Source organism: Scylla paramamosain, chromosome 3, assembly GCF_035594125.1.
Source record: "Scylla paramamosain isolate STU-SP2022 chromosome 3, ASM3559412v1, whole genome shotgun sequence".
In the NCBI taxonomy this organism is placed as follows: domain Eukaryota; kingdom Metazoa; phylum Arthropoda; class Malacostraca; order Decapoda; family Portunidae; genus Scylla; species Scylla paramamosain.
The window spans coordinates 17,290,001-17,316,178 of NC_087153.1; the positions used below are offsets into that span (position 1 = coordinate 17,290,001).

Sequence of the window (26,178 nt, forward strand, 5' to 3'; positions counted from 1 at the left end):
ATACTAGTTTTGTTGCACTTAGAACCAATGTTATCTAAATATGTAACCTGTACAAAATCTACTCAGTGAGGCCCTACTATGGTAATCATTGCACCATATCTCAGTTCACACATCATGTAGCAAACAAACATACACACACTTAAACTTACATAAATGCAGTAAAACACATTCCAAGAAGGCATCAAGATTATGTAAATGAACCATATCATTGAAGAATAGCTCATTTTAAGGCAAGAAAATCCTGAATATTGCAAGAGAAGAAAAAGCTACTGTAATTACTACTATTCAACATATTTACATCACTGTATGTACAAAATAATGAACATTTATGCAGTAGTGCACAAAGGTTTCACTGAACTGCATTTTATCCATATCAAGTTTTCCTTAGTCTGTAATCCTATAGTAAAGTTTATGTACAGAATATTAAGTTAGAAAACTGAGCACTGCATTACACACACACACACACACACACACACACACACACACACACACACACACACACACACACAAAAACAATTAAAGAAACAAATTCAAATTTCTGATTACTACAAATAGTACAATAAAATTGCATAAGAAAGTAACCAACAAAACAGGTTTTTACATTATGTCTAACTGGTGTTACATGAATGATGAGAAAAGTGAAATGATATTACTGATGATAGGCAACAGCTCTGGTGGCCGAGAATCATGCAATAATGAAACAAATCTGAAGGTGTGGCTGCACTTTGATGATGGATGGTGATGAATATAAAACAGTTTGGGGTTTTCCATAATGTAGTAGTAGTAAAAAAACTTCCCATCAAGTTATGCTGGAAGATACCAAGGCCATCAATTTTCCTGTGCTAATCAGTTAATTATTTTCACCACAAGTGTCTGCCACCTTAAATCAGGGAGACACGCTGATGGTATACAGTAACATCACTGTAACAAGGAGATTGTCTATTGACTTATGAATCTTCAGTGTATCCAGGGACTGACTGACATTAAGGAATATCATCTGGTGGAAGGTCTTGGTTGCTAACATAAACTCTCATAATGGTGGTTTTGCCAAGGCTAGTGGAACTAGCAATGTCTTTTATGGGCACTATAGTCAAGCCAGGAAATGGGCTTTTATTTAGAAATGTAAGCATAACTCTAAGTGTTAGGCAGCAAAACCTAATCCTGAAAACATACTGCCCTAAAATCAAATATGTATGAAGCACCCCAAAAAGAACTTAATATTTTGCTAATAAAGAAAACTGTAGGGCTCACTATGGCATATCTACATAGCATGCCTCTCCAATATATGATAACAGTTGCTTGTAGTGAAAACAGCAAATAACTTCAGTATCTCTTACAGCATAATGGGATGGTACCTTTTTTATAAAAGATTTAACACAAATGATTACAGTGGGGTCTGCGACAGTGTACAGTGCAAGTAATGTACAAATTGAATAAGGAACTGGATTACTAAGAAAATCATTGGTCAAATAACAAACAAAATTCCCAATAATGAACACCCCGCCTCCTGGTCCCACGAACATCTGTGACACCCACGAACACCCTTCCTTCAGGCTCAGCAAATATCTGCACCACCCACACATTCCCCTCCAGGCCCCACAAACACCCACACTACCAACATACAATGATGCTCATTACTCACCCATCCATACACACCAGTGCCACCAACCATGAATTAACAACATACAGCTGGTGTGACATTAGTAGGCTCTTGTTCCACATTTCTCATAAGTATCAGTTTTTTTTTTATACCTCACCACCTCCTAACCTAGCCATGGATCATCAGGAGCAGTCTCAGAAAATGGACAGTTGATTACAGTTGCCATGGAGGAGATAAATGTAAAGTACAACAGTGGTGCTACCATAACAGCTAGGTAGCATGCATGGTAAGCATCAGAGTACGACAGCTATCATACTAAAGAGTAAGAGTTAAAAGTTACACTACACGTTTGGTGTGTTGTTTGCTATTTTTCGTTACAGTATTCTATCTTTAATATTTTTTGTCCCCTCAGAACAAATAAATTTTTTCCATACATTCTTGTTCCTAATAGTGATCGAATCACACTATAAACAGCTAGTTAGTATCAATTAAATTCACTGTCACGGACACCACTGTATGTCAAAACTACATTATGAGAGAGAGAGAGAGAGAGAGAGAGAGAGAGAGAGAGAGAGAGAGAGAGAGAGAGAGAGAGAGAGAGAGAGAGAGAGAGAGAGAGAGAGAGAGAGAGAGAGAGAGAGAATACGCTAGTTCCTTAAAACAACATTTAAAAAAAAAAAAAATTAGTAAAGAAGGAAAATATACATATTCTTAATGTTTTTCCTAAGTCGAGATGATATCTACATTATACATAAACAATAACACACTGATGACAACTGTGTGTGTGTGTGTGTGTGTGTGTGTGTGTGTGTGTGTGTGTGTTATTTGTCATTGTTGTGGCAAGTTGTTCTCTATTAAGCTGAGGTGTGGTAAGGTGCAATCAGGAGTTGCTGCCCACTACTGAAAGATGACACAGTACAATGTGGTGTCTCTGTAATCTGCTCTACATTACATGAGGAAATTTACAGAAAATAAAGACTAATAATAATAATAATAATAATAATAATAATAATAATAATAATAATAATAATAATAATAATAATAATAATAATAATAACAACAACAACAACAACAATAATAATAATAATAATGATAATAAGCAATGAACTGTCAAAACTCTGGTGCATATAACAGGCTTCAGAAAGTGGCCTGGAAAAATCTAAAAAAAAAGTGTGTCCACACATGCATAAGTTGGAAGTTCAGTCTGTAAGCAATATATGTAGATGTTCATGAAAGAAAAATATAAATAAATAAAACAATAATAAAGCAAAATAAAGTTGGTAATATATATGAAGGTCTGCATGCAGCGTAACAGAACATGTCTCCGAGTCTGAATCAGGTTATGCAGCTGAGCACACTGATATGTGCACTGATATGATGCATTACTTGTTGTACTCAAATCTGCTTTCTATTGTAATTAAATCTATGTTGAGTATGTGTATGATTAATATATATATATATATATATATATATATATATATATATATATATATATATATATATATATATATATATATATATAATTTCAAATCATGTATATAAAACATGCAAACTAACATTACGAAACACTTATACAACATGAAGTCACCAAATACTAAATAACGGAAAGAACTACTAAACAAATTTACATAGAATTCTGCAGAATAACACCAACATAAATTTACAAGTGATGTGGGCAAACTTTTCATTGAAAATGTCAATAATGGACTTGACTGAGACAATGCTTTAGAAGATGTTCACAGAATAAACTAAAGTATATTCAGAACTACCAGGGGTGTAGCAGGGTGGTCCACGAGACTATCCCTGTCCACCAGGGGCCAACAGGTCTACGAGTGTGAATAATGTGTGCATGAGTGTGTGGTGCTTTGTCTGGGCCACCCCATGTGGGATTGCCAGCCTGGCATATAGGTAGGTAGATATTCAGAACATACAGTTGCAATTATATAATATAACCACTCTGTTTCATGCTCTCTACTTAGCTAATGATTATTTTGAGAATTACATCATATAAAATTTCCTTTATTTTCATTATAATTTTTTATTAGTTTATTAGGTATGATCTTGCTTTGCTAACTAGATATAATGCATGTCTGCCAACCACTATCTGAATGTGACACATTGCCTTAACAACAGTGAAAGGACAATGACATATTGGCTCATTTTTTTTTCTGCACAATCCCACAACAACCTGCAGTGTGTTGGCAGACAGACTACCAAAGTCTTGAGCGAGTGACACAAATTACGAATCACAAAACAGGTGGAATCACTGTACCTTGCATATTACATGAGGATCTTGTGCAAAAGTGAATCACACCTAGGAAAATAACTCCGACTTCTACATAAATTATGTCCATTATTATTACTTTTCTTCTTTGTGTGTGTCTGCCTCTCTCTTGTTTATCCAGAAGATACCATAATGGACAGTATATGGGGAATGGAGCTAATTCTTCTACAAATTTAAATCTCCATATGAGGAATGAAAATGGTTCTAATAATCAAAACTATAAAATCTGAATACACATCAGTATACACAGTCTGAATTCCTCGGTTATCAACAAAAGAAAATCAAATCCATGCAATAACAAAATACCATCAATGGAAATTGCAAGCAAGTAACCAATGCTAATTTGGGATTCCCTAAAAGCCTGTTTTAACTTTGCTATAATCAGGTCTGTGCATAACTGAGTGCAAGATGGCACCCCATATCTGCAGGAAAGAGTGGCATGAAAATAAAGTAGATAAAGGATGAAATGATGAATATCTTAAACACATCTTGACTTCTTGCAGTCCTGCAAATAATTCTTTACTGTACTCATTTCAAAACTGCATCTGAGGAAAGCTTTCTCTACTTTCATAATGAATGATTTAGGATCATGAAGTGTTAAGAGGAGCTTTAACTTTACCAGGAGCTGATGGGTTGACATCTTCAATTCAAACAGAACTATGAAGAGAAGCTTGAAATTCAAAAAAGTGGCAAACTGAATGGCAAGTGATGGTTTGACAAATGCTGACTTAATGGTCTGCTGGTGAATTATTCTTGTATGACAGCTGACCCTTTAAAATTCCATTCTGGAAAAGCTTTGTAGCCAAGGACACTAGTAAATCTGGTGTACCTGTGCTACCATCAGGCTGACTTAAGGGGCTTTTGATGGTTCACAGACTGCTATGAACTTCACTCTCACTAAGGAGAATGATGCGACTGGACTTTTCTGATATCATGATGGTGTTCAAATGCAGTTAATCTGAGAAGTCAAGATATATTGAAAGACAATGAACTTAATCCATTCTCCAACAATTTTCTGTATAAATCATATAGTAGTACTATTCATGAAGTTTATGAAAAGTGACAGTTCATCTCAAGAAAGTGCTTTCATGACATAGTGTTATAAAAGTATGATTTACTAAAAACCCATAAACATAAGTATAAAAATGAAGCATTAACTTACAGGGATTAACAATAATCTGCTTATTACATACATTTGGTCCTCAGTGATAACTGAGCAAGAAGTACAAAACTTTCCTTATGCTTGAAAATACACCCACTTCCCAGTGAATTCACAACATTGGAATGCAGTGCACTCATGACAGATAGCCACCCATCCATGTGACCTCACCTAACCATGTTTTTTACTATCAATCCTCCATACCTTCTTCATCTCACTACCAATATAATGCTTTAGTCTGTTCCTTTTATGATCATTACTATTCAAATACATAATCCTTGAAATATATCCCGTATAAAACATTACAATCTATAGCTTAAAATCTGGATGAGGATCTCATATCTTGTGCTACTTTGGTGCATGATAATTTCCATAGTTAAAAAGTTCCAACATCAAATACAGATTCAAAGTTCTGACAGCAAACCCCCTTTGGTTTTCAAGTTGTACCTACACAGCAAAGACCAATTTTAAGACATAAAAAGCCAAAAAAATCACTGGTTCTTGCGGTAGGTATCTTCAACCTTCTCTTTGCATTTATTGAATGCATAAGTCTTGAAAAAGTCAACTTCTCGATAATCAACAGAAGGAGGTGGAGCCACTATGGTTTTGTTTGGTTTTGGAGTTTGTGGGTTTCTTGTGGCATGGTCCAAATCAAGGTACTTCAACTCTTGGAGGTGGCGTGTGGGACACTGCAAGGGAAGGAATATGTCCCAAGAGAGAGGAGAGAGAGAAAAAAAAAAAAAAAAAAAAAAAAAAAAAAGGAAGAAAGCAAACAATAGATGAACTTAAATATTTGCTACTTCACTGAGAGGGTCAGCTTCAACATACTTTAATCATGAAATACCTATTGATTTCCCCAGACCTTATATACCTGGAAATTTGTAAAAAACTAAAAATAAAAAATATTGTCAGAAACACAATATATTCCTTTCTACCACTGACCCCTGCACTCATAAACTCATGATCATGACCTAACTTAGATTCAATACTATTCTGACATGTACACATCATGTCAGTGTAGTTCATTTTAGCCACTATTTGCCTGTAGGATATGTTATGAAAATATGACAGCTTGACACCAGCCAACTTCTTTTTCTATACAAATTAAGTTTCATGATGACCTGAATGACCATCATCTCTTCCAGAGGTGACAATGGAGTGAATGAAGTTGAGTCAGAGTTATCAGATCATGCCATTAACATCTTTTACAACAAGTATACCTGGGTGCAGCAAAAATTTATGGACTTTTGGCATGTTACTACTTCTTAACCCATGCAAAAGTTAAGAATACACTTCCAGTAAGACAAAACCAATAACATAAACATGTACATTGAAATTAGCTACATAACATACCTGCTCTTCCGCATTTGAAGAATTACGCCGGCTGTCGGGGCTTGACACAAGATCATTCTCCTCCCCGCTGTCTGTGTTGCCTCTTCCATTGTGCATGAGTGGGGGAGTCGGCGAAGGTGCTGGCCGAGACTTGTGTTTCATGTTTCGGGTTGGGGCCGGTTCTAAGACGAATCTGGTTGTGGGTTCTGGAGGGATCTTGACAGGCTTCAGGTTCCTGTCTACTACAGGAGGTGCTGATGAAGGTAATGCTGGTGAACCTCCAACAGCTCCAAATAAATCTGACATCCCACCACCAGAAGGAGGTGGAGATAAATCAGAGGACCCCAAGTTGCTCCCCTCTGAAGTCTTCCTAGGCTTAAGTCCTCGATCAACTGCTGGAGGACTTCTGTTTGTTTGACTAATATTGGAGTATGCTCCAGCAGGGGATATTCTTGGGTCTATTGGCTCATGGTCTCCTAATTTATCATGGTGTCGCAGGTCATATGAGAATACCTGGCTCTGTTTGGGTGTCAGAACTGTATTGTTGAAACAGTATCTCTGCTTGGGTCTGTCAGCTGACTTGGGACTTGCTGCTTCTGAGAACTGCTGTGACCTAATCACTACTCCATGAGGTTCCTCACTGATCTCTCTTGGTGAAGAAGGAGGTAAGGAACTGTTCACAGAGGCTGGTGAAGGTTCTGGCCCAGAAGCTACAATATTAACATCACTAATTGTAAGAGAGCATCCAAGTCCATTTTTCATTTTTTCATTTGAACTATTTTTCCTCACTAATGCAGTTCTTGACACACTTTCCAAATTCTGATATGTCTGGTGAGGAATTTCTGCTAGATGTGCAGGTTTGGGTGGTCTGGGTGGTGCTGCCATCTGGTGGTCATCATCTGACAGGCCAATGCCATGCAAATCACTTACTAGAGTCCCTACTCCTCCAGCAGGAGTTTCCTGGTGCCCTTCCTTTGAGTACGTGTTCCCAGTAACTATTCTGCTTCCCTCACTGAAAAACTTTGTTTCTGTTTTATTTGAATGTGATGGCAACTCATCTTCACTGAATACACTACTTCCATCAGTCCCTAGAGGCGACTTTACACTGAGAGTATCCTCTGATGTTGTGCCAAATGGTCTCAGTTGTCTGTGACCATCATAGGTTTCCCTGGGAATTGCTCCAGTGTTGACAGCAGGGGGTGAGGGTGCCTGCATGAGCGGTGGCTGGGAGTCGGGGCATATCACAGGTATTGATGGTGCCATTTCATTGGGAATACTTGATCGATGGTTATCTGAAACTCGTAATGGTGGTATGTCATCACCAAAAGGAAAACTGGAACTAGTATTGGGAGTTCTCTTCCCAGTAAAGCAGGTGCTGATGGGAATATATGGCCCAGAAATGGATGAGCCAGGTGAAGAGGGTGAGAGAGAAGGGGAGTCCAATGCAGGATCGTGGGGTAGGGAGTGTAAAGGAGTGGGTGGAGTGGCAGATGGTGTTGGAGAAATGTGATCAAGAGACATTGGGGGATATTCATCTTCTTGAGAGTATATCTTGAGCCCACATACTTGACATACACAGTCCACCCATCGGTTCATCTCCCGCTCAGTCTCAGCACACAGGAAATACACTCGCTTGGGAGTCTTGATGTCAAACATGTATTTATACTCCAACTTGGGATTGGGAAATGCTATGCCAGCATCAACCTGTAAAACAAAATAAATAAACAAATAAATAAATACATAAATAAATAAATAAAGAAAGAAAGAAACAAAGAAAGAAACAAACAAACAAATTTATAAATAAATAAATAAATAAATAAATAAATAAATAAGTAAATAAGTAAATAAATAAATAAATAAAATCTTGGTTATAAGTGTACCATTCAATGCAAGAATCTTGGTTAGAGGCTCAAGCCTCATAAATGCTGACAGTAAAGTAGAACCTGAAATGGCTGGTGGTTGCTGATGCAGGTGGCTGATTCTGGGGAGAGACTAAGGCATGACAGAAGAGTTTGTACAGGTGAGTGAGAGGAGGCAGTTTGGACAGGTGAGTGAGAGGAGGCAATAGAACTCACTTGATCACACTGGTCCAGGTCTATCTTGCCTTTCAGCTTGCGTCGTGTCTGGTCTGTGTAATATTCCAGAAAGTACTGGCCTGGCAGCTCTCCAGACCGTAGCACAAACCATCGCATTCTCCATTTCTACAAATACAAAATATATGTAAATGAAGAAATACACAAGTTTCTAAATTTAAATTAAATGGTGATGCAGTAAATACATATGCATATCAATATCAAATTTAATGAAATGACAGAATATTTACACACAAAGCAGTTAGGTAGATTTTTTTTATCATTTCTATAGAAACTTAGAAACTAAATCAGTGTAATTAACATAGAAGAAAATACATGGAACAGTCAATAAAATAAATTTAGTGACCCTTAATGGAGTTGCCTTGACAGAAAGGTGTCCGTTTTTCTTAGTGCCTGTATTTTCTCACTATATGATTAATGTTAGTTTGCACTGATAAAGGAGACTAATCAAAAACCCTAATATATCTATAAGATCTAGAGTGAATTTCACTGATTGGAGCTGTTGTGGTAAACACAAGCCCACTGAGGAGGGCCATCCCATACTGCTGTGACAGGGCACAGAGAGACATGCCAGAGCTAGAGTGGCCATGAGGCACCTTATGCTCCTGTTAGTTCTGTCCTTCCAGCCTGTCAGATTCAGATTTGATCCCTCATCACATCCATCTCCAACATCTATAAGAGATTAATTTCTCACAGTTAGTTATTCATCTACCTGTGACACTGACAGCATGGTAGTGGAATGGTCTGGTGAAAATTTAGTAAAAAGGCTGGGATAAAGCTTGGTCTGAGCTTACGATGGTGCAGTGTAGTTGAGACAGGCAGGAAATGAGTGTCCATTCAAGGAGAGAGGAAATGTGGGTGAAACAGAGGTTACCTATTATATTTTGCTGAAAAATTCAGAGCCCATAACCTCACTTCCCAGAGATACACCTTGGACTGTTTGAATACTTGTGTATGATACTGCATTAAATTCACATAGCACCAGAAATTAATCTTGGAGGAAGAGGACAGTCATGTAATGCCAAGATGGATGCAGAAACACAAGCCAAAGCAGGGCAGGCCATGAAGTGCTTTATGGGCCTGTACTTCCAGCCCACCAGATCAGTTTGATCCTCGGTAACATCACCCTCCTGTATTTATAATAAATAAATTTCTCAGTTTCATAAAAGAGGATGCAGTCCTTCATTTAATCAAAACAATCATGGTCAAGGGCCATCTTGATAAGAATGCATTTCTCTTGTCATTATCTGAACATCATGAAGGAATATTTGTATACTTTTCATTATAACTGACATATGACGAATGTGTTGTATACAATGTGGGCAAAAATGCTTGAACTGTGTGGGCAAACTGATCTTGGGGCAAAAGGACACCACTGCATGAGCAAAATACCAGATACTGGATAACTAAACATATCTCAGAACAAGCCTGTATACTTCATTTTCCTCAATGACTGGTCATGGAAAACTGCATGCTTCCTTACTTTTCCAAGATATATCTATGCGTCTTCTGCAGGAAAAATAATCTTTGTTCTTTACAACTCAGCCCCATCCTCTCTCCACCAAATGCCACTGCTATTATCACTTACTGAACACCTACAACAATCTTGCTTACCTGCCTAGCACTAAAAAACTAGTGTTGAGTTACAGGTGCTTTCAGTCACTCCCAAGGTGAAGCAAAGCAGATATTAATTTATAGCTGTATGACTTTCTTTCAGCCACCAAACTGACAGTGACCTATGACATTAAGGTTGATATGGATGTTTACATGAAGATAAATCCTTGGGCCAAAAGGGCAAAAAGTTGGATATGGAGGTGCAGCAGCAGCAAAATTAGAAAAAAAAAGTTTCCCTTATCAAGGAAATGCAAAATTAGATAATAACCTATGAAAGTAAAAAAAAATAAAGATAGGCATGGAGGAGGAGTTGGAATGCTAGACTGAGCAGGTAAACAAGACCAATGACTCCCTTCCCTACAAAAAAAGCAACACCATTTAGAGCTCAGACGAAAAAGGCATCAAGATAAGAACCTACGGTAGAGCTAGACAAAGATGTGCATGGAGGGGGAGGAGGAACAGGAGTTTAAGCAGAAATATAAGACCAGAAACCTCCTTCCCTACGAACGTAAAACCATTTAAAGCTCAGACCGAAAAGACGCCACGGGGACTGAAAACTGGATAAGGAAGTACTGAAAAAAGGTTGAGACGGTCATGGAAGAGGAGTAAGAAAGGAGACTAAGCTGAATAACAAAACCATCTACTCCTTTCGCTACAAAAGCAGCACCATTTAGAACTAATATATATATATATATATATATATATATATATATATATATATATATATATATATATATATATATATATATATATATATATATATATATATATATATATATATATATATATATATATATATATAATATAAGTAAAAATGTAAAAATGAGTAGAGTAGAAGAAATACGAGACTGCAGGAAAACAGAATCATCTTTCTCCTATAAAATTGACACCAATTAGAAGTCAATCGAAAAACCCATTAAAGATATCAGAAAACATGTATAAAGAGCAGGTACTGGAGCAGGCAAACTGGGCCGAGTGCCTCCCCCGACTCAGACAAGTGACGGGGGTTGCACTGAAGTGATGAAGTGTCAGGAAGGGCCACACTCACCGCCCGCCATAAGCGCTTCGGGGGCGGCGCCTTCTTCAGCATTCCCTCGTGAACTATCTCCATGCTGCCAGGAACCATCTCCGCCTGCTGGAGACGTGAAAACACATATTCCCTGCCGAGCAAAAGGCCTGATCTGCGCCCAGTCCGCCACAGCCCGTCACTGTACACAGACTCACCACCCACTCAGCCCCCCTGCCATTGGTCCGCGGCCGCCCACACGTCTTGTGCCGCGCCTCCTCATTGGCCATCCTGAAAAAAATCGACCAATGGAGGAATTTTACACAACAGCAGGAAAGTTGTTTATTGTTTGTGGCTCTCTATGTGTCTGACTGTCCATGTGTGTATGTGCTATTTTGGATGACTGGATGCCTGTTCCATTGATACAGTTGCACAGATTAAGCAAAAGAAAATAATTACTGTAGCGTATAAATAATTAGGTGTGTTCTTCAGTTCTAATCCCTTTGGCAAACTTCTCCCACGGTCACTATCAAAAATATATTATTATCTTTGTCATATCCTGTTCTGGGAAAATGCTGCACGTTGTAACAACTTGTATCATTCGAGAGAAGCCACTTCTAGGAATTAATAAATTTACAGCAGTACGTGAACATGATGGGTGTCCTCACTCGCCGAGAGTGGGCAACCACATATCAAGACTGAGATTCACTATATAACGGTCCCAACTTAAGAAGTTCGTACGAAAAGAAAGTTAAGAAGTCATTACGAACCCTCCCTTAACTCTCATTAACGTTTCTTAAACCTTGGAATATTTTCTTCATAGCTTTATTTCAAACTTCTGCCGTTAGATGGCGTTAGTGCATTGTTGACATTTTCCTTTCAGCCAATACTAGCATTTTTTTTTACAGATGTTGCGTCATAATCACATAATATTGGAAACCAATCTATAAGTGTATGTATCGCCCGAGAGACGAGAGGGGCTGGGGGGAGAGAGGGAACTGAATAGCGTGTGTCTATATAATTTAACTGCCAGTGGCATGTCTATTTAATTATCTTTTGCAGGTTTGTATAATTATCTTTTGCAAGTCTATTATAATTCTCTTTCGCAGGAGATCATATAATTCTCTCTCCTCTCTGCACTGTAGGAATTGCTAATACGCTCCTTTCCCTTCTCTCAAGAGTAGGGTCACTGCATAGCGCACTCAAAACCTTTCAAGGCAGGAGTCACGGGTGCATGGAGAGAGAGAGAGAGAGAGAGAGAGAGACTAAAGGCATACTCGTGGGCACGCTTGTGAACAGTCGTTGTTACATGTGTCTATTGTCTGTACTGGGGAGCGTGCGCAGCAGAATCCCTACTCTTCAGTACACACACACACACACACACACACATACACACGTAAATATAGGAGAGAGAGAGAGAGAGAGAGAGAGAGAGAGAGAGAGAGAGAGAGAGAGATGGGGGGAGGCGTATAAGTGACTAATATCTGCTCTCTTCACTCTTCCTCATATTTACCTTCAATTATTTTTTTCACTATTATGGTAATAACAGTAGTAGTGGTAGTAGCAGTAATAGTAATAGTAGTAGTAATAGTAGTAGTAGTAGAAATGTTATTAAAGGAACAACAAAAATAACACTTTCGGAGTCAAGAGAAAAAAATTAATAAATAAAAAATGATAACGACTACTACTACTACTAGAACTACTACTACCTAATCGAGGGATAGTGGGGAAATAGGAAGTACGCTTCTTGTCATGATCCCCCCTCTAAAAACTGTGTCAGTTACTGTTCAAGTCCCTTGTGTCTATTGTATCATGATGATGGCGGGGTCACTACACTCTCTGGGAGTGTACCATTACTATTACTATTACTATTACTACACACAATCTTATTTTCCTCAAATTTCTTCTTTTCTCATTACCACCACCACTCCACACCACGCAAAAGCCAGGCAGAGAGAGGGTGGCTTGCCGCGTACTGAGGGACATGTGAATTAACGGTTATCTATTGTGTATATCCCTCCTACTCGTCCCCATTTCTTCTACCTCCAGTAACCCCCCTGCTCGTACCCCTACACCTCAGTACATCCCTTCCAGATCCGCCCGTCCCCCACACTTGCATCTAGTAGCTTCATGTATCACAACGCACGCTATAACACCCCTGACAAGCTTCTATCATAGCCACTCCCCAAAACCCTGACACCCCTAATAACCATCCCCAACATGCCTACATCCCCAAAACACCCCAAAACAACCATAAACCCCAAAACATCCCCAAAACATTCAATAAACCCAAATAACTTCAAGACACACCTTAAACACGCCAAAATATCACTGAAACTACAACAATATACCCAAAATATCTCCAAACACACCCAAATAAACTCAAAACACATCATCACACCCCAAGGTACATTCAAACACTCCTAAAACACACCAAAATACCCAATAATAAAACAAAACACGCCCAAAATGCATCTAAACACATCTAAAGCAAACCAAAATATACCTAAAATACACAAACACTCCCGAACCTCCTAAAACACACCGAAATGCAGCTAAAACACCCCAAAACACATCCAAAACATATTAAAACACCCAAACACATTCAAAAACACTTTAAATATACAAAAAAAAAACACATCCAAAACACATCAAAACACACACAAACATCAAAACACACCCGAAATATCCGACAACACACCTAAAACGTCCCTAATCACACCCCAACTAACCTCTATGTACCTCAAGTGATCCCAAAATAACTCGAAATCAATCCCCAACCAGCCCCTAACAACTACCAGCTACCCGCCTCCTCATTACCTCCAGCCATTATGTAATTTGCTATGTCCGATTATTTAGTTGTTCCCATTATTATTCTGCCGTACTGTGTCACTGATATTGTTATGTCATTATAAACACTTTTTTATCCTCTTCATATTCTGTCCAGTTGTAATAATAATAATAATAATAATAATAATAATAATAATAATAATAATAATAAAATACGGCACTCTCAGCCGAAGCAAATTTTACAAAGAAAAGCAGGGCACCAAGGGAAATTAAGCTAAATATTTTCGTCTTAGCATTTTCCTGTTTACCCTTCTCCATTTCTCCTTTCTTCCTCCTCCTCTATTTCTCCTGTTTTCCTCCTCCTGTTTTCCTCCTCCTGAGTTTAGAAACACATGAAATTACGTGGAAAACTCTATCAATCACGCTAAATATTGACGAAAAGAGACTGGAGCAGAGCGAGTCCTGGATCCATGGTGAAGTCACGAGCTGAGCATGTTTACGTGCGTAACGTATTTCATCTTGAAATTGACCCATAGAAAAAATGCAGCTAGTCTCGAATGCCTTATATATTCCGACTTGATAATTACTTTGATTGATATCCATAATATCATGATATCTCCAGCCTGAGCAGTATTAAAGAAATATCAACATGAAATATGGAAAAAATTGTTGGAACATTTGACACCATTAAAAACATTGAAATGTCTAGCCAGTTTTACTTTTTAGGAATAATAAAAAAAATAAATAAATAAATAAAATATATATATATATATATATATATATATATATATATATATATATATATATATATATATATATATATATATATATATATATATATATATATATATATATATATATATATATATATATATATATATATATATATATATATATATATATATATGAACTATCTTTTCAAACAATTAATAGTTACTTAGAATCAGAAGCAAACAAATAAAACATAAAAATGTAAAGAAAAAGTGTTGGAACCTAAACATTAATAAAAACCATTGAAAAGTCTACTCGTTTTGACTTAACAGGAAAAACTAAATAAAATAAAATAAAAAATATTACATTTTTTCAATCTAAAGTTAGTTAGAAGCTGAAATAGAGAAATAATAAAACAAAAAAAAAAAAATAACATCTCAACTTTTAACAGGACTATAAACCATTTTTAAATTTACATGTATAACTCAACAGAAAATAGAATAAATAAATAAAAATCATAACCCATTTTTTAAGCAATAAAAACTTCATTTTAGCCTCAAAAAAAAAAAAAAGCCAATAAACGGGTTATGTAAAAGTCTACTTAAAAACCGGCATATATTTAAATAACAACAGCAATTTAAACATATTTATTTAATGGAAACTAGAAAAAAAACACTTCAAAAGGAACTAAATGTTTTTAGAAACCATAGAAATTACTACAGAAGCCTAATAAAGTCGTTAAGAAAAAATATAAATGGAACAGGTCGAAATCCACCATGGCTGCCCTTGGCGGCGAGTCGGCGACTTCAGTCGAGCAGCCGGCCACCATCTTGTCTCAATTATTCTTTCATCACACCAAAACCATGCAATGGGGGATATAGCTGACCAGCGGATATGAAAGCTAGACAGGTGGCTCCATTTCGAGACATGTTTGGCTTACAATAAATGAGGGATAAAGCAAATAATAATTGACATCACTGAAGACCTGCCTCTACCTGAGCTGACCGCTTGTTTACATATTGACGACCCTTCAATATCTGGCTAAATTTCCAACTGTTTCCAGACTCAGATGTAAAGAAAACCTAAAAATAAATTACCTCAAAAATACCCAAATAACAAAAAACAACACTTAAACGACTACAAGGAAGCAGTCCGCGGGAGGGGAGGAGGAGTGGGGGGTGATGATGTTAAGGTGAAGGCAATAAGGTTGACTGAGGTGAAGCTGTTGCCTCTAGACTTCACCTTGACTAATCGTGTCTCTCTGGTGTTCCTTGATGGTGCTTGGTGCAGAAAGCTACCAGGATTATAGAAACAATTGTCACTACTGTGTATGGCAAGACTGGCCAGTGCCGACTAAAACACTCCAGCCGCCCTCCCTGCCTTGCCAGCGACATCACCACTATCACCACCACCGCCACTCCAGCTCTCACTGTCTTTTAGACCTATCTGCACACACACACACACACACACACACACACACACATAGGAAATTGACATGTTATCAAATAATATGAGAGAGAGAGAGAGAGAGAGAGAGAGAGAGAGAGAGAGAGAGAGAGAGAGAGAGAGAATGTCAACTGAACATGTCCAAGAAAACAACAACAACAGGTAAAAAAAAAAAAAAGAAGTTTGCTGTCTAAATACTGCCATATGCATGATGACAGTGACACATACAACACACAGCCAAGGGAGTAACAGTGTGATGATTAAATTCCTTTCCCTGCTTTGCCAAGGACGGTAAGTAGCAGCAGCAGTAGTAGTTATAGTGATAGTAGTAGTAGTAGTAGTAGTAGTAGTGAAGGCTTTGTTATGGGGGCAAGAGAGGAGTAAGGCAGGGAACTGTGATGATTCCATGCTGATTCAGTGCTTTATGGTATGGATGGCATGAGAGAGATTAATGCAAAGTTGAAAATGTTAGTTTAAGGCTGAGAGAATAGAGTGGGTTACGCAGTGGTAACAAGCTTGTTTGCTGTTCATGCTGTCTTACTAGCAGAGTAATATATATATATATATATATATATATATATATATATATATATATATATATATATATATATATATATATATATATATATATATATATTAAGTGTGTTGTTATTGATGCATAATCAAACAATTCACTGGAATAAGCTGAATGCAGGTGTTGGGTCTATTGCTCTCCAGTGTCTTTCCATCCTGAGGTCAAGGTCATTATGACACTCTTAACTATGTGAAACCATCTGCCATACAATTTCATATACTACATGCATAACTGTAATAGCTACTTGAAAACAACAAACCATCAACTATATAATACCTAAAATTTTGTATATACTTAATCAGGATAAAAGCTATCAGACCTAAGTAATCCAAGATGCAAGTGAAATGGTGCATATTGTATTAGTAAGGCAAGGAGGCATAACTTACATTCAACCACAAAATTCTGAGCAGATTTCTGTGTGCCACTTTTCTCATACTCTGTCACCGAATCAGAATATTTTCCTGTTTTTTTACGTAGTGGCTGATGTGACTAAGGTGAAGCCACTGATCTTTACCTAGATGAACCATGATCTGAAGGCCAAAAGGATAAAAATTATAAGTATTAATGCTGATACTGCAATTAGTGAATCTGCAGATTTAAATTTTCTTTTCTCTTCATCCATTACCACTTGGTTGTTTGTCTACCTTCATGGAAACAAGTAACAATCATAAGTCTTAGAAAAGCCTGCCTCCCATGTTGGTGCTATTGTCATTATTTTTCTTTTGGAGGGGATATCTAGACTATGTACTATTATTTAAGGGAAACTAGAGTTACGCAAATTATGGAATGCTATTGAAAGTATGTAAATAGGGAGAAAAAAAAAAAAAAAAAAAAAAAAAAAAAACTAAACCATTTTTCAGAGAGTAATACCAAGGTTGGAAAATGGAAAATCTTGTGATGTCTATGTTAGTGATGTGGGCAAGGGGCCTCTTGGGTACTGAGGAGGATGAATGAGATTATTTGGACCTTAGAACTTTATCTCAGAATGGTCCATAACTAAACCAAATATTAATTGTTCTCTGCCTTCATTTCTGTCTGTTTGATGTGGCAGTCATGTGCTTTCTTAAACATGTTTTGTGAGACAGCGATAGCATAATTTTAATGGTCTATCTACTTTAATTTATGTTCGGTCCCAGTAACTATACATCTAAGCATTCCTCACTCTTCCTTGTAAAATAATGTCTTTAAAATGATGGAGCAAGAAACAAGAAAACATTAAAAAGCACCTGTACCAAATATGTTATACTTACTCACTACTCTAGTTTACTTGCTACATTCCTATTGTAACATATTCCACAGATAATGAAGCATTAGTAATCTGTCAATAAAACTCCATACAAATGTTGATAATACATAAAATATATATATATATAAAATGTAGTGGTACACTTGCATAGGGAGTAAAGAGTTTTGGTGCTCTGTTATCACTCACTACTCTTGTTTACTTGCTCCATTCTCATTCTGACATATTAACATACATTGAAGTAATAATAATTTGTTAATAAAACTTCAAAGGTAGTTGATAATACATAAAATATATTAAATACCTGGATGATGTGTTGATGCCCCCGCCTTGATATGTGGTGTCACCTGGGAGAAATTTTGAGCCAGGGGCAATTTTGAATAACACCAACCCATCACAGAAGGATCCAGTACAGTGACACCTGTGATCAGTGTGACCAAAACTTCATACATAGTGAATGCAGGGCAGTAGTCAACATAAAATGATGGTCAAGCAGAGCATACTACTATATTAACATGTTTCAGAAAATGTACAGTATGTACTATCCAGCTGATTCAGTTTGAAATTTAATTGTTACACAAGCACTGCTGGAGAAACTCATCTACTCTCATATATGTATGAAGATTTTGGTCGAGAAATACCAAGCACTCTGTATTCAGGAATCCACCTCATCTCTGATCCCAAGCTTGCTGGATAAACATTTGGTTTCTGTTATAGCTTAAGGTGCTGTATTTGTACATTTTTAATATGGAAATGAACTCAAGTTACACGGCAATGTTACAAAACTTCAGAATATATCATTACCTAAATTTGCTATTGAAATAAATATTTGATATTTACAGGTTTGCACCATGCCAAGTAACTTTCACATACAAGTAAATCATAATAATAGTCAGCAGCAACAATAACTCCTTGAAACTGCACAAAAAATATAATCACTGGTAACACAAGAAGTGGCAATCACATGCCATGCCAGAGGAAAAGTGAAACCTAAAGGGTCAGAATACTGCATCTTGAATAGTAGAAAGCAATCTTGGACAATACTCAAGCCATGTAATGACCCAGCTGGCAAGAGACCAACGAACACCATGACACCAGTTATGATCACCTGTGGGGTCATCAGAAATGTTCATGCCTGCTGGCTCTACCTCACTTACTGCATAGGTTTCTTCCTCACAGCTTGGTCCAGCATTACATTTAAGAGTAAATGCTATAAATATAGAAAATCTACACAACAACCTTGAAGCTACATTCCTTTCTTTTACATATATGTAATCTGACTATTCATATAAAGCCATTGGTTTATCAGGTAATTCATAATATTAAAATATAGATGATTGCTGTCACTAGCAAAATAAAGGGAATCATTCTTTGAGGCAAGAATTACATTTCTCAAAGTGCAAGTGTTCATTCAGTGTCAAAAGTCATGTAAGTAAGAGTTGCTGGTGCCACTTACATAAGAGGCAACATACCTCTGCCTCTTTCTTTAATACAATGTGAGCTGACATTAACGTAAGTACAGGTGCTATGGATAAATGACTGAAAGCAGTGTTAAAGTAAATTACTCATAGTGTTATGACTGCTTCCTGTGGATTATGGTTACTGGTTGGTTGTTAAGAAATTTATTTGAACACAAATACACGTAACATAAGCTCTTCCATGGAAACCAACCTGCTTTGGCAGGCAAAAGGTTTGCCTCATCGCTTTCACTGTCTACTGCATCTCTTGCTACTTTCTATAGTAATTTTCATAGTTACTAGTCTACTGGACTTACTGATTCCATGTTTCCCATTCTCACAGCCTCAGTTCTCAATGTAATCTATTCATTCACATCCTAATATCTATACTGGTACTCATATAGACTGCAATGAACTAACTCTTATTGAATGAGGACTCCCTGTACATATCACACAACGTTTTTATACCCTATACTTCAACTCAGAATTAATATAATATATAAATATTTTGTAACACATTAAATACAACTTCATTAACAATAGCAAGACTCAGAATCATTCACTTCCATTCCATTTCGTTCTCTCCCAACTGACTCAACAACAGCCCGATGGATGTGGTCTGGAGGAAACTGTGACGGACTGATGAGCGTCATGGATTTGGCAGCCTTGAGCTTATGGGCCAGAGTGAGGAAGATGGCCTCCACATGGTCACAGTCACTGTCATCCTTGGCTGAAGTTTCAAAGAGCTGGAAATACACATGAGGAGTTACACAGAGAATATGCTAGCAATGATGAAAAATAACTGAACAAATGTCTCACATATTTCTTATGAGTTTGCTTGATCAAAATCCCTTCACTCTCCTAAAAAACACCACAGGCCATACTGAAGTTTATGCTGAGAAAAGTATCCTAGTAAGGCTAAGTTACGAATTTATACTGTTAGTTGCACACCTTTAGTCAGGAATCAAGTGAAATAGTCTGTTATATGCATCTGCCATACATAGCATTTAATAAGTTTCATAAAGAAAAACTAAGTAAAGTAACTGATAACACTTAATGGCTGAAACTTTGTTGCATGACTCAGACTGACAGTAGTTTAATCCTGGAAATAAAACAGAAATGGGATTTTCTACAAGCACTTGGTTGTAATGCAGGTGTAACAATCTACACACTATGCCAAAATTATAAAGAATAAAACTGTGAGAAGATTCCCAATCCAAACAACCCTTCACTTTCAATACACTTGTACAATGAACAGGGAACACAGCGAGACTATTCTTTCAGCCCAGTCACAGCGTGTGTGGAGAAGTTGTATACCACAGGAGAAATAGTAAAGATACCTTCACAAATTTCATAACTATATATATATTAAGTATTGTACACAGAAATAAAATTTAGAGGCCCACCAAATCTATTAAATAGTGACACAGGCAAAGTTGTGGAAGACATCTATCCAAGTACATGATGACATATATAAAGGATTTTAAAAGCAGAATTGAGTATTTAGTTTTCTATTGCAATGCATCATAACTTCCTTTCACGTTCGTCAGAAGAACTTACTGGCATGCCGTGATGGTCGGCAAATCGTTGAGCCACATTGGTTGGGACAGCTATTTCTCCTTTACAGTCACATTTGTTTCCCAAAAGGATCCTTGGAATATTATAGTTCAAGTTGTGTTGGTTACACTCTTCTATCCAAGATGGCAGGGACTAGTTTGAGAAAGTAAAGAAGATTACACATATATTCTAGGAATTGCTGCTCCACTTGTTATTTCATAAGATAGTGCAGTCACATGATGTAACTATTCTATTGCAGGTCTTCTTATCTTTCTAGTCATAAACATGACTAGAAAAGATATTACTTTATTTAAACTCTCTCTTTAAAGGTATAAATACATGAGCTAGGGATTACACTATGTAGATACAAGACACTGTCATACATTGCAAAGTAAACATCTAGAAAAAATTTATCTGATTGAGAACAGAGTCTGGTCTGCTTGACTGTCTCACCTGAAAGGTAGACATCCTGGTGACATCATAGACAAACACGACAGCATTAACATTCCTATAGTAGTGCTGTACCATGGACCGCCTGAACCGCTCCTGGCCGGCTGTGTCCCACAACTGCAACTACACCAAGAAATGAACAACTAAATGATACAGTAATCATCAAAAATCAATAATACTTTGCAATAAACCTACAAATTAAAAAAATGCTGTACTATTAACTTGGATGCCAGAAAGCTTAGAAACACTATACTATACAACTACACACTGTATTGAGTAAAGTATAATTTCATTACTGTTTCCATATTGAACTTAAAGTCACTTACCATGATATCCTCTTGATCAATTTTCAACTTCCTTTCTCTGAAGTCTACCCCAATTGTGGCCTCTGTTCTTTCTGGAAAGTGACCTCCGCAGAATCTATGAAGGAAATAAAAAGTTAAAAATCAGAATACAACATAAAATACTAAGAGAATAATCAAGGAGCAACTGCATACTTTTTGCTGTTTCCAAAATAATTAACATTTGTAAAAAGAGAAATAGACATGGAGCAAATGTCATAGGTCGAAGATCAGTGAAGATGAGTTGTACGAGGGATGCTTGTAGTACAAACATAATGAATACTGAGAGCAATATTGCACTAGTCAACTCTAGAATGGATGGAAGAATGAAGTGTGGGATGGTGACTGTGAAATGCAGTGCCATTAGGTAGTTGTGTAATCTTTCTTATTGAACAGAAGATACTTATAGAAACTTATAGATGATCACTAGTCCAGGAACATTACAGTTCCTCTAGACTGGGCTCTTCATTTATGGCTGGGTGGACAAAGTGACTTGCAGATGTGGTGTAATCATCAAGAATATCAACCCTATAGTCTTTATACAAAACTTGCAACCCTTCCCAGAACTTCTTCAATCTTCCATTTTTTAATGTTTACTGTAGGACTTAACTGCCTTACACAAAGTATTCTAAATTTTCACCAACCTAAGAGCAAAAGGCTCTATCCTCCTGGTTGTTCTACATGATTTGGGATACAGTTTCAAGCTATGACCTCTTGATCCTGATTGTTTGCAAGCAGTGATCCACAGGTGAACAACAATGCATAAGCCACCCTCATGTTGACTATGCATCATTTTACATATTTCTATCATAGCATCCCTTAGGGCCCTGCACCTAAGGCTAGGCAGCTTTAGTGCTTTTATCTTTGTAGATATGATATATCTTTCATTTCAGGTAATTAAGAATAAAAATTTCTGGATGCTATGTGTCTCTTATTACAGCTCTTGTGGCAAGGTAATGCACTCTGCTAGCTAAGTTGCAAGGCTTTGTCTCCCAAAATAGCTGCTTCTCCAAAAACATGAGCTATGGTAAGGTTAGAATGTGGAATATACTTTCAAACTTCACATAACACAATTATTATAATGACCATTATAAAAAGATAATGTCACACTCAAAACAATAACATTACCTGAATGTTAGACATGTCTTTCCAACACTGCTGTCACCAATTACAATGATTTTGAAGGTTTTATGCCTTCTGTCCCTCAGAAGTGCATTGCTCTGGGCAAAGGTCTGGGAACTGCTGCCATTCATCTTGTTGAAACCTGAAGGTATATCAAAATTTTAAGATATAGAAACAAAAAGTGACAGTTACATAATATATGGTAACTTGCATTTTTCTTTTAGCAGACATAGGCTAGTGGTGTTAAATGGTTATTTTGTACTTTAAGTTGGTAATGGCATCCATGATAAAAAAAAATAAACATCCCAATAAATTAAGTAATTCCATGTATTTTGATGGTCATATTAAAAATTGTTAAAATGTTTCATTATGCCCCTATTATATCTCCCAACAAACTTTGGGACCCTCCAGAATAGTGACATCAAGGCATTGAGGATGGGATAAAGCACCTTGGATACATAAAAACATAAGAAATAAGGGAAGCTGCAAGAACCCATCAGGCCTACACATGTCTAAATGCTGCAGAGGTTACAATGTTTGCTCTGATTTATTTTTTAAAGTCCTTCAGTGTTACATGGCCTGGACTGAAACATAACAGATAATTTGACATACACAACAGCTGTCATGAATTACTCTTTGAAATCTATGAAAGTTTTCTCTACTGTTCTTTTTTTTCATATTTTTCTTCTTGTATTCTTATATTCTTGAACTACAACTTTCTACAATGTTTGCTTCATTAAGTACTGCAGTGCCAAGCATACACTCGGCACTGCACTCAACATCTACATTAGTCGCCTTATCATTCTCAACATCACTTACCCTAACCTTACCCCGAGTTGCAGGCTTACACTTTATTTCCTATTCAGGCTAATATAATTAGGCACCCTTCCTTGGTGTTACTCTCAATAGCGTGTACACGTTTACTGGCAGTACACATGAAACATTACAGAGATGATGTGAGTAACAATAAGTTGTGCTTCATTGGAGAGGTGTTGAATAACGCTGCATGTTGACAGTCAACAGCTGAATAACATAACACACTCCTTTCCACTTAAGCCCTCTGACTTGCTGCCAATCTCCTCGCGGCTGCAGCTTCTCCTTGCAAACCTACTAAAATATTTCTATGACACTGACCCAATGAAGAAAACAGTGAAGGTAAGTTTAAGGTTCAATTCTTGCCATGCTTTCACTGACTATCCTTGACCAAATCCCAACAAGGGATCTCTAAAGTAAATATTAACATACCCTCACAACCCTCACCTCACATCCTGCCCGTCCACGAGACACATATATTGCAGAGACTGGTGAAAATAGATTTAAAATACAATATCTGGATACCCTTTTCACTGCTTTAATCCCAGGTCCCACCAAGGTCTCTCAAGAGTAAATATTAACTTAACCCTCACCTCACATGCTGCCCCTCCTTGCAGTGCTACCAAATATCCCCACGATACTGATGCATTGAAGAGAAGAAGGAAACAGGTTTAAGTAGAGTTCCCGATCATTCCTCCACTGGTTTGCCTCTGTGTTCCTTGGTTTTGACACTCCTGTTCATATGCGTCTTCCTTGTTCTGTGACTCAGCGTTGCCAGCTCGGATCTGACACTTGCTACGCGCCTCTCTCAAACCCGTGTCAGTGACTCTACTACTAGCTTTTTCGCTCAAACTCAAGATTTTGTTCAAATCCAAGACTTCGTAGCTTTCTCGCTCAAACCCAAGATTCTCTAGCTTCCTCGCTAAGGACTCTAGCTTTCTCGTTCAGATCATCCGCTAGATTCCTCGTTGAAACCCCAGGAAGTTTATAATAACTCGATCTAACTTCCTCGCTCAAACTTAAGGAAGCTTATTGATATTCTAGCTTCCTCGCTCAAATGATAAACTTAATGACTAACTAGCTTTCCCTCTCAAATCCAATTATAATAAGAAAAAAAAAATAACATATGGGTGATTGTCTCGGTGGCCATTGAAAGCAGCCTCTATGAAAGAAGAAAACTTTTGCGGACCTAGCTAGAGTCAAAGAAGTGAAGGGATAATCTCGATCTACCCCCCTGCAATACATCGCTATCGGTGGAATATTTTGGTAGTATTGCTAGAAAGGGATGCATGCGCATTTATTTACGATGTGTGGAACCAATGACACCTAAGACCATATTCTGAAACACTTCCACTACTTTCACAAGGCTATAGTTGAAGCTACACGGCTGGGCTTCTAACAGTGTTTTTTTTTTTTTTTTCAAGGTTCTAGAGACAGATTAACAAAATGTTTACATTATTAACAGGAGCAGGACAAACACTCTTGAGAACATGGTAAATAATTTTTGTGGCCTTTGAAAATAGTCGTGGTGAGAGAGCAAAGTGTTTCGAGAGAGAGAGAGAGAGAGCAAATCTATATAGAATCGGTGCATGGTCAAGACAGTGAAAGCATAATGAAGAACTGTGCTTTAAACATATCCTCACAGTTCCCTGCAATGCATATTACTGAAGAAATATTTGATAGTAGTTTCCATTGCTCAACCTATCACTTTCCCTATTATTAAATTTAATAATATTCTCACATAAAGGTTACTTCCAAAGATCGCAGAGATGACAAGTTGGCTTCTCATGAGTATTTCTATCCTGGTACTGATGGAAAATACTTGTTAAACTATTATCAGCCTTTGCGGCGCACCTACATCAAAAGACTTTAGCTGAAGTTACACGGGGTTTGAAGAGTGTTTATTGTTCTAATGACTTGTTAACACAATTTTTACATTATTAATATAATAATAGTAAAAAAAAAAAAAAAAACTTGAGAACCTGGCTAAGTAATAACTTCTGTGACTTTTTAAAATAGCTGTGGTGTGAAAGAGAATGCATTTCATGAGTAAACTCACCTTTCTCGAACCGTAAATTCATCTCTTCATTTAACTTTACTAGGCCAGTTCGTGACATATATTGAAACAAACGGAATGCTAGTAAAAGTAACACCCAACAATATTCGTCAATACTGTTTTATTTTTTCTTGGTAATGGAGAATAATTTTGTTTTGGCATCAGTGTGTTCATGTTGACGTTGGTCAGCTGAGAATGTCCATCACGTGTATTCCTTTTGTTATGCTTATGCTTGTTATCCTTTGTATTGAATGGATCATTTGAATATACAACATTTTTTTTTATGTATAAGAACCACAACTGGCATGCTTTTATAGTATTATATATAAGATGGGAGGTCAGGATGATAATATATACAAAAATGTATGCTGATTCATATCTAAAATGATTTCATCAAGTTTTATATTGAAGAAATCATTCAAATATACAACAAAACTCAATTGAACACGGAAAAATAAATATGTGAACGATAAATAAAACAGACGGGCTTAGTTAGCATTAAATGATGGGAAGTTGTGATAATACATACA

At 37.0% G+C, this 26,178-nt stretch overlaps 2 protein-coding genes across 4 annotated transcripts; both read right to left on the reverse strand.

Annotated features, from left to right (window-relative positions):
• Positions 1–3,613: 3,613 nt before the first annotated feature.
• On the reverse strand, positions 3,614–11,334 carry LOC135091858 (GRB2-associated-binding protein 1-like). Its single transcript, XM_063989896.1, has 4 exons — positions 11,131–11,334; positions 8,451–8,576; positions 6,397–8,079; positions 3,614–5,732 (listed from the first exon to the last, which is right to left on the reverse strand). The coding sequence occupies exons 1-4, from the start codon at positions 11,206–11,208 to the stop codon at positions 5,535–5,537; spliced, it is 2,085 nt and encodes a 694-aa protein (XP_063845966.1). The 5' UTR covers positions 11,209–11,334; the 3' UTR covers positions 3,614–5,534.
• A 6,791-nt stretch (positions 11,335–18,125) lies between these two features.
• On the reverse strand, positions 18,126–25,688 carry LOC135091865 (ras-related protein Rab-33B-like). 3 transcript variants are annotated; one of them, XM_063989910.1, is made up of 6 exons: positions 25,652–25,688; positions 22,786–22,921; positions 21,643–21,736; positions 21,320–21,439; positions 20,870–21,019; positions 18,126–20,055 (listed from the first exon to the last, which is right to left on the reverse strand). In XM_063989910.1, the coding sequence occupies exons 1-6, from the start codon at positions 25,671–25,673 to the stop codon at positions 19,843–19,845; spliced, it is 735 nt and encodes a 244-aa protein (XP_063845980.1). In that variant the 5' UTR covers positions 25,674–25,688; the 3' UTR covers positions 18,126–19,842. The 3 variants fall into 3 exon arrangements, with proteins under 3 accessions (XP_063845980.1, XP_063845985.1, XP_063845989.1); XM_063989915.1 differs by lacking the exon at positions 25,652–25,688 and adding an exon at positions 24,186–24,419; XM_063989919.1 differs by lacking the exon at positions 25,652–25,688 and adding an exon at positions 24,040–24,159.
• Between the last annotated feature and the right edge of the window lie 490 nt (positions 25,689–26,178).

Excerpts from the sequence above, each read along its gene's own strand:
- LOC135091865 (XM_063989910.1), bottom strand. The coding sequence starts at position 25,673 with ATGAATTTACGGTTCGAGAAAG. Across the intron at positions 21,737-22,785 it reads AAGACATGTCTAACATTCAG|ATTCTGCGGAGGTCACTTTC; the intron begins GTAATGTTATTG and ends TTTCCTTCATAG. Across the intron at positions 21,020-21,319 it reads CCAGGATGTCTACCTTTCAG|TCCCTGCCATCTTGGATAGA; the intron begins GTGAGACAGTCA and ends TTCTCAAACTAG.
- LOC135091858 (XM_063989896.1), bottom strand. The coding sequence starts at position 11,208 with ATGGTTCCTGGCAGCATGGAGATAGTTCACGAGGGAATGCTGAAGAAG. Across the intron at positions 8,577-11,130 it reads CGAAGCGCTTATGGCGGGCG|AAATGGAGAATGCGATGGTT; the intron begins GTGAGTGTGGCC and ends TTGTATTTGTAG. Across the intron at positions 8,080-8,450 it reads ACCTGGACCAGTGTGATCAA|GTTGATGCTGGCATAGCATT; the intron begins GTGAGTTCTATT and ends TTTGTTTTACAG.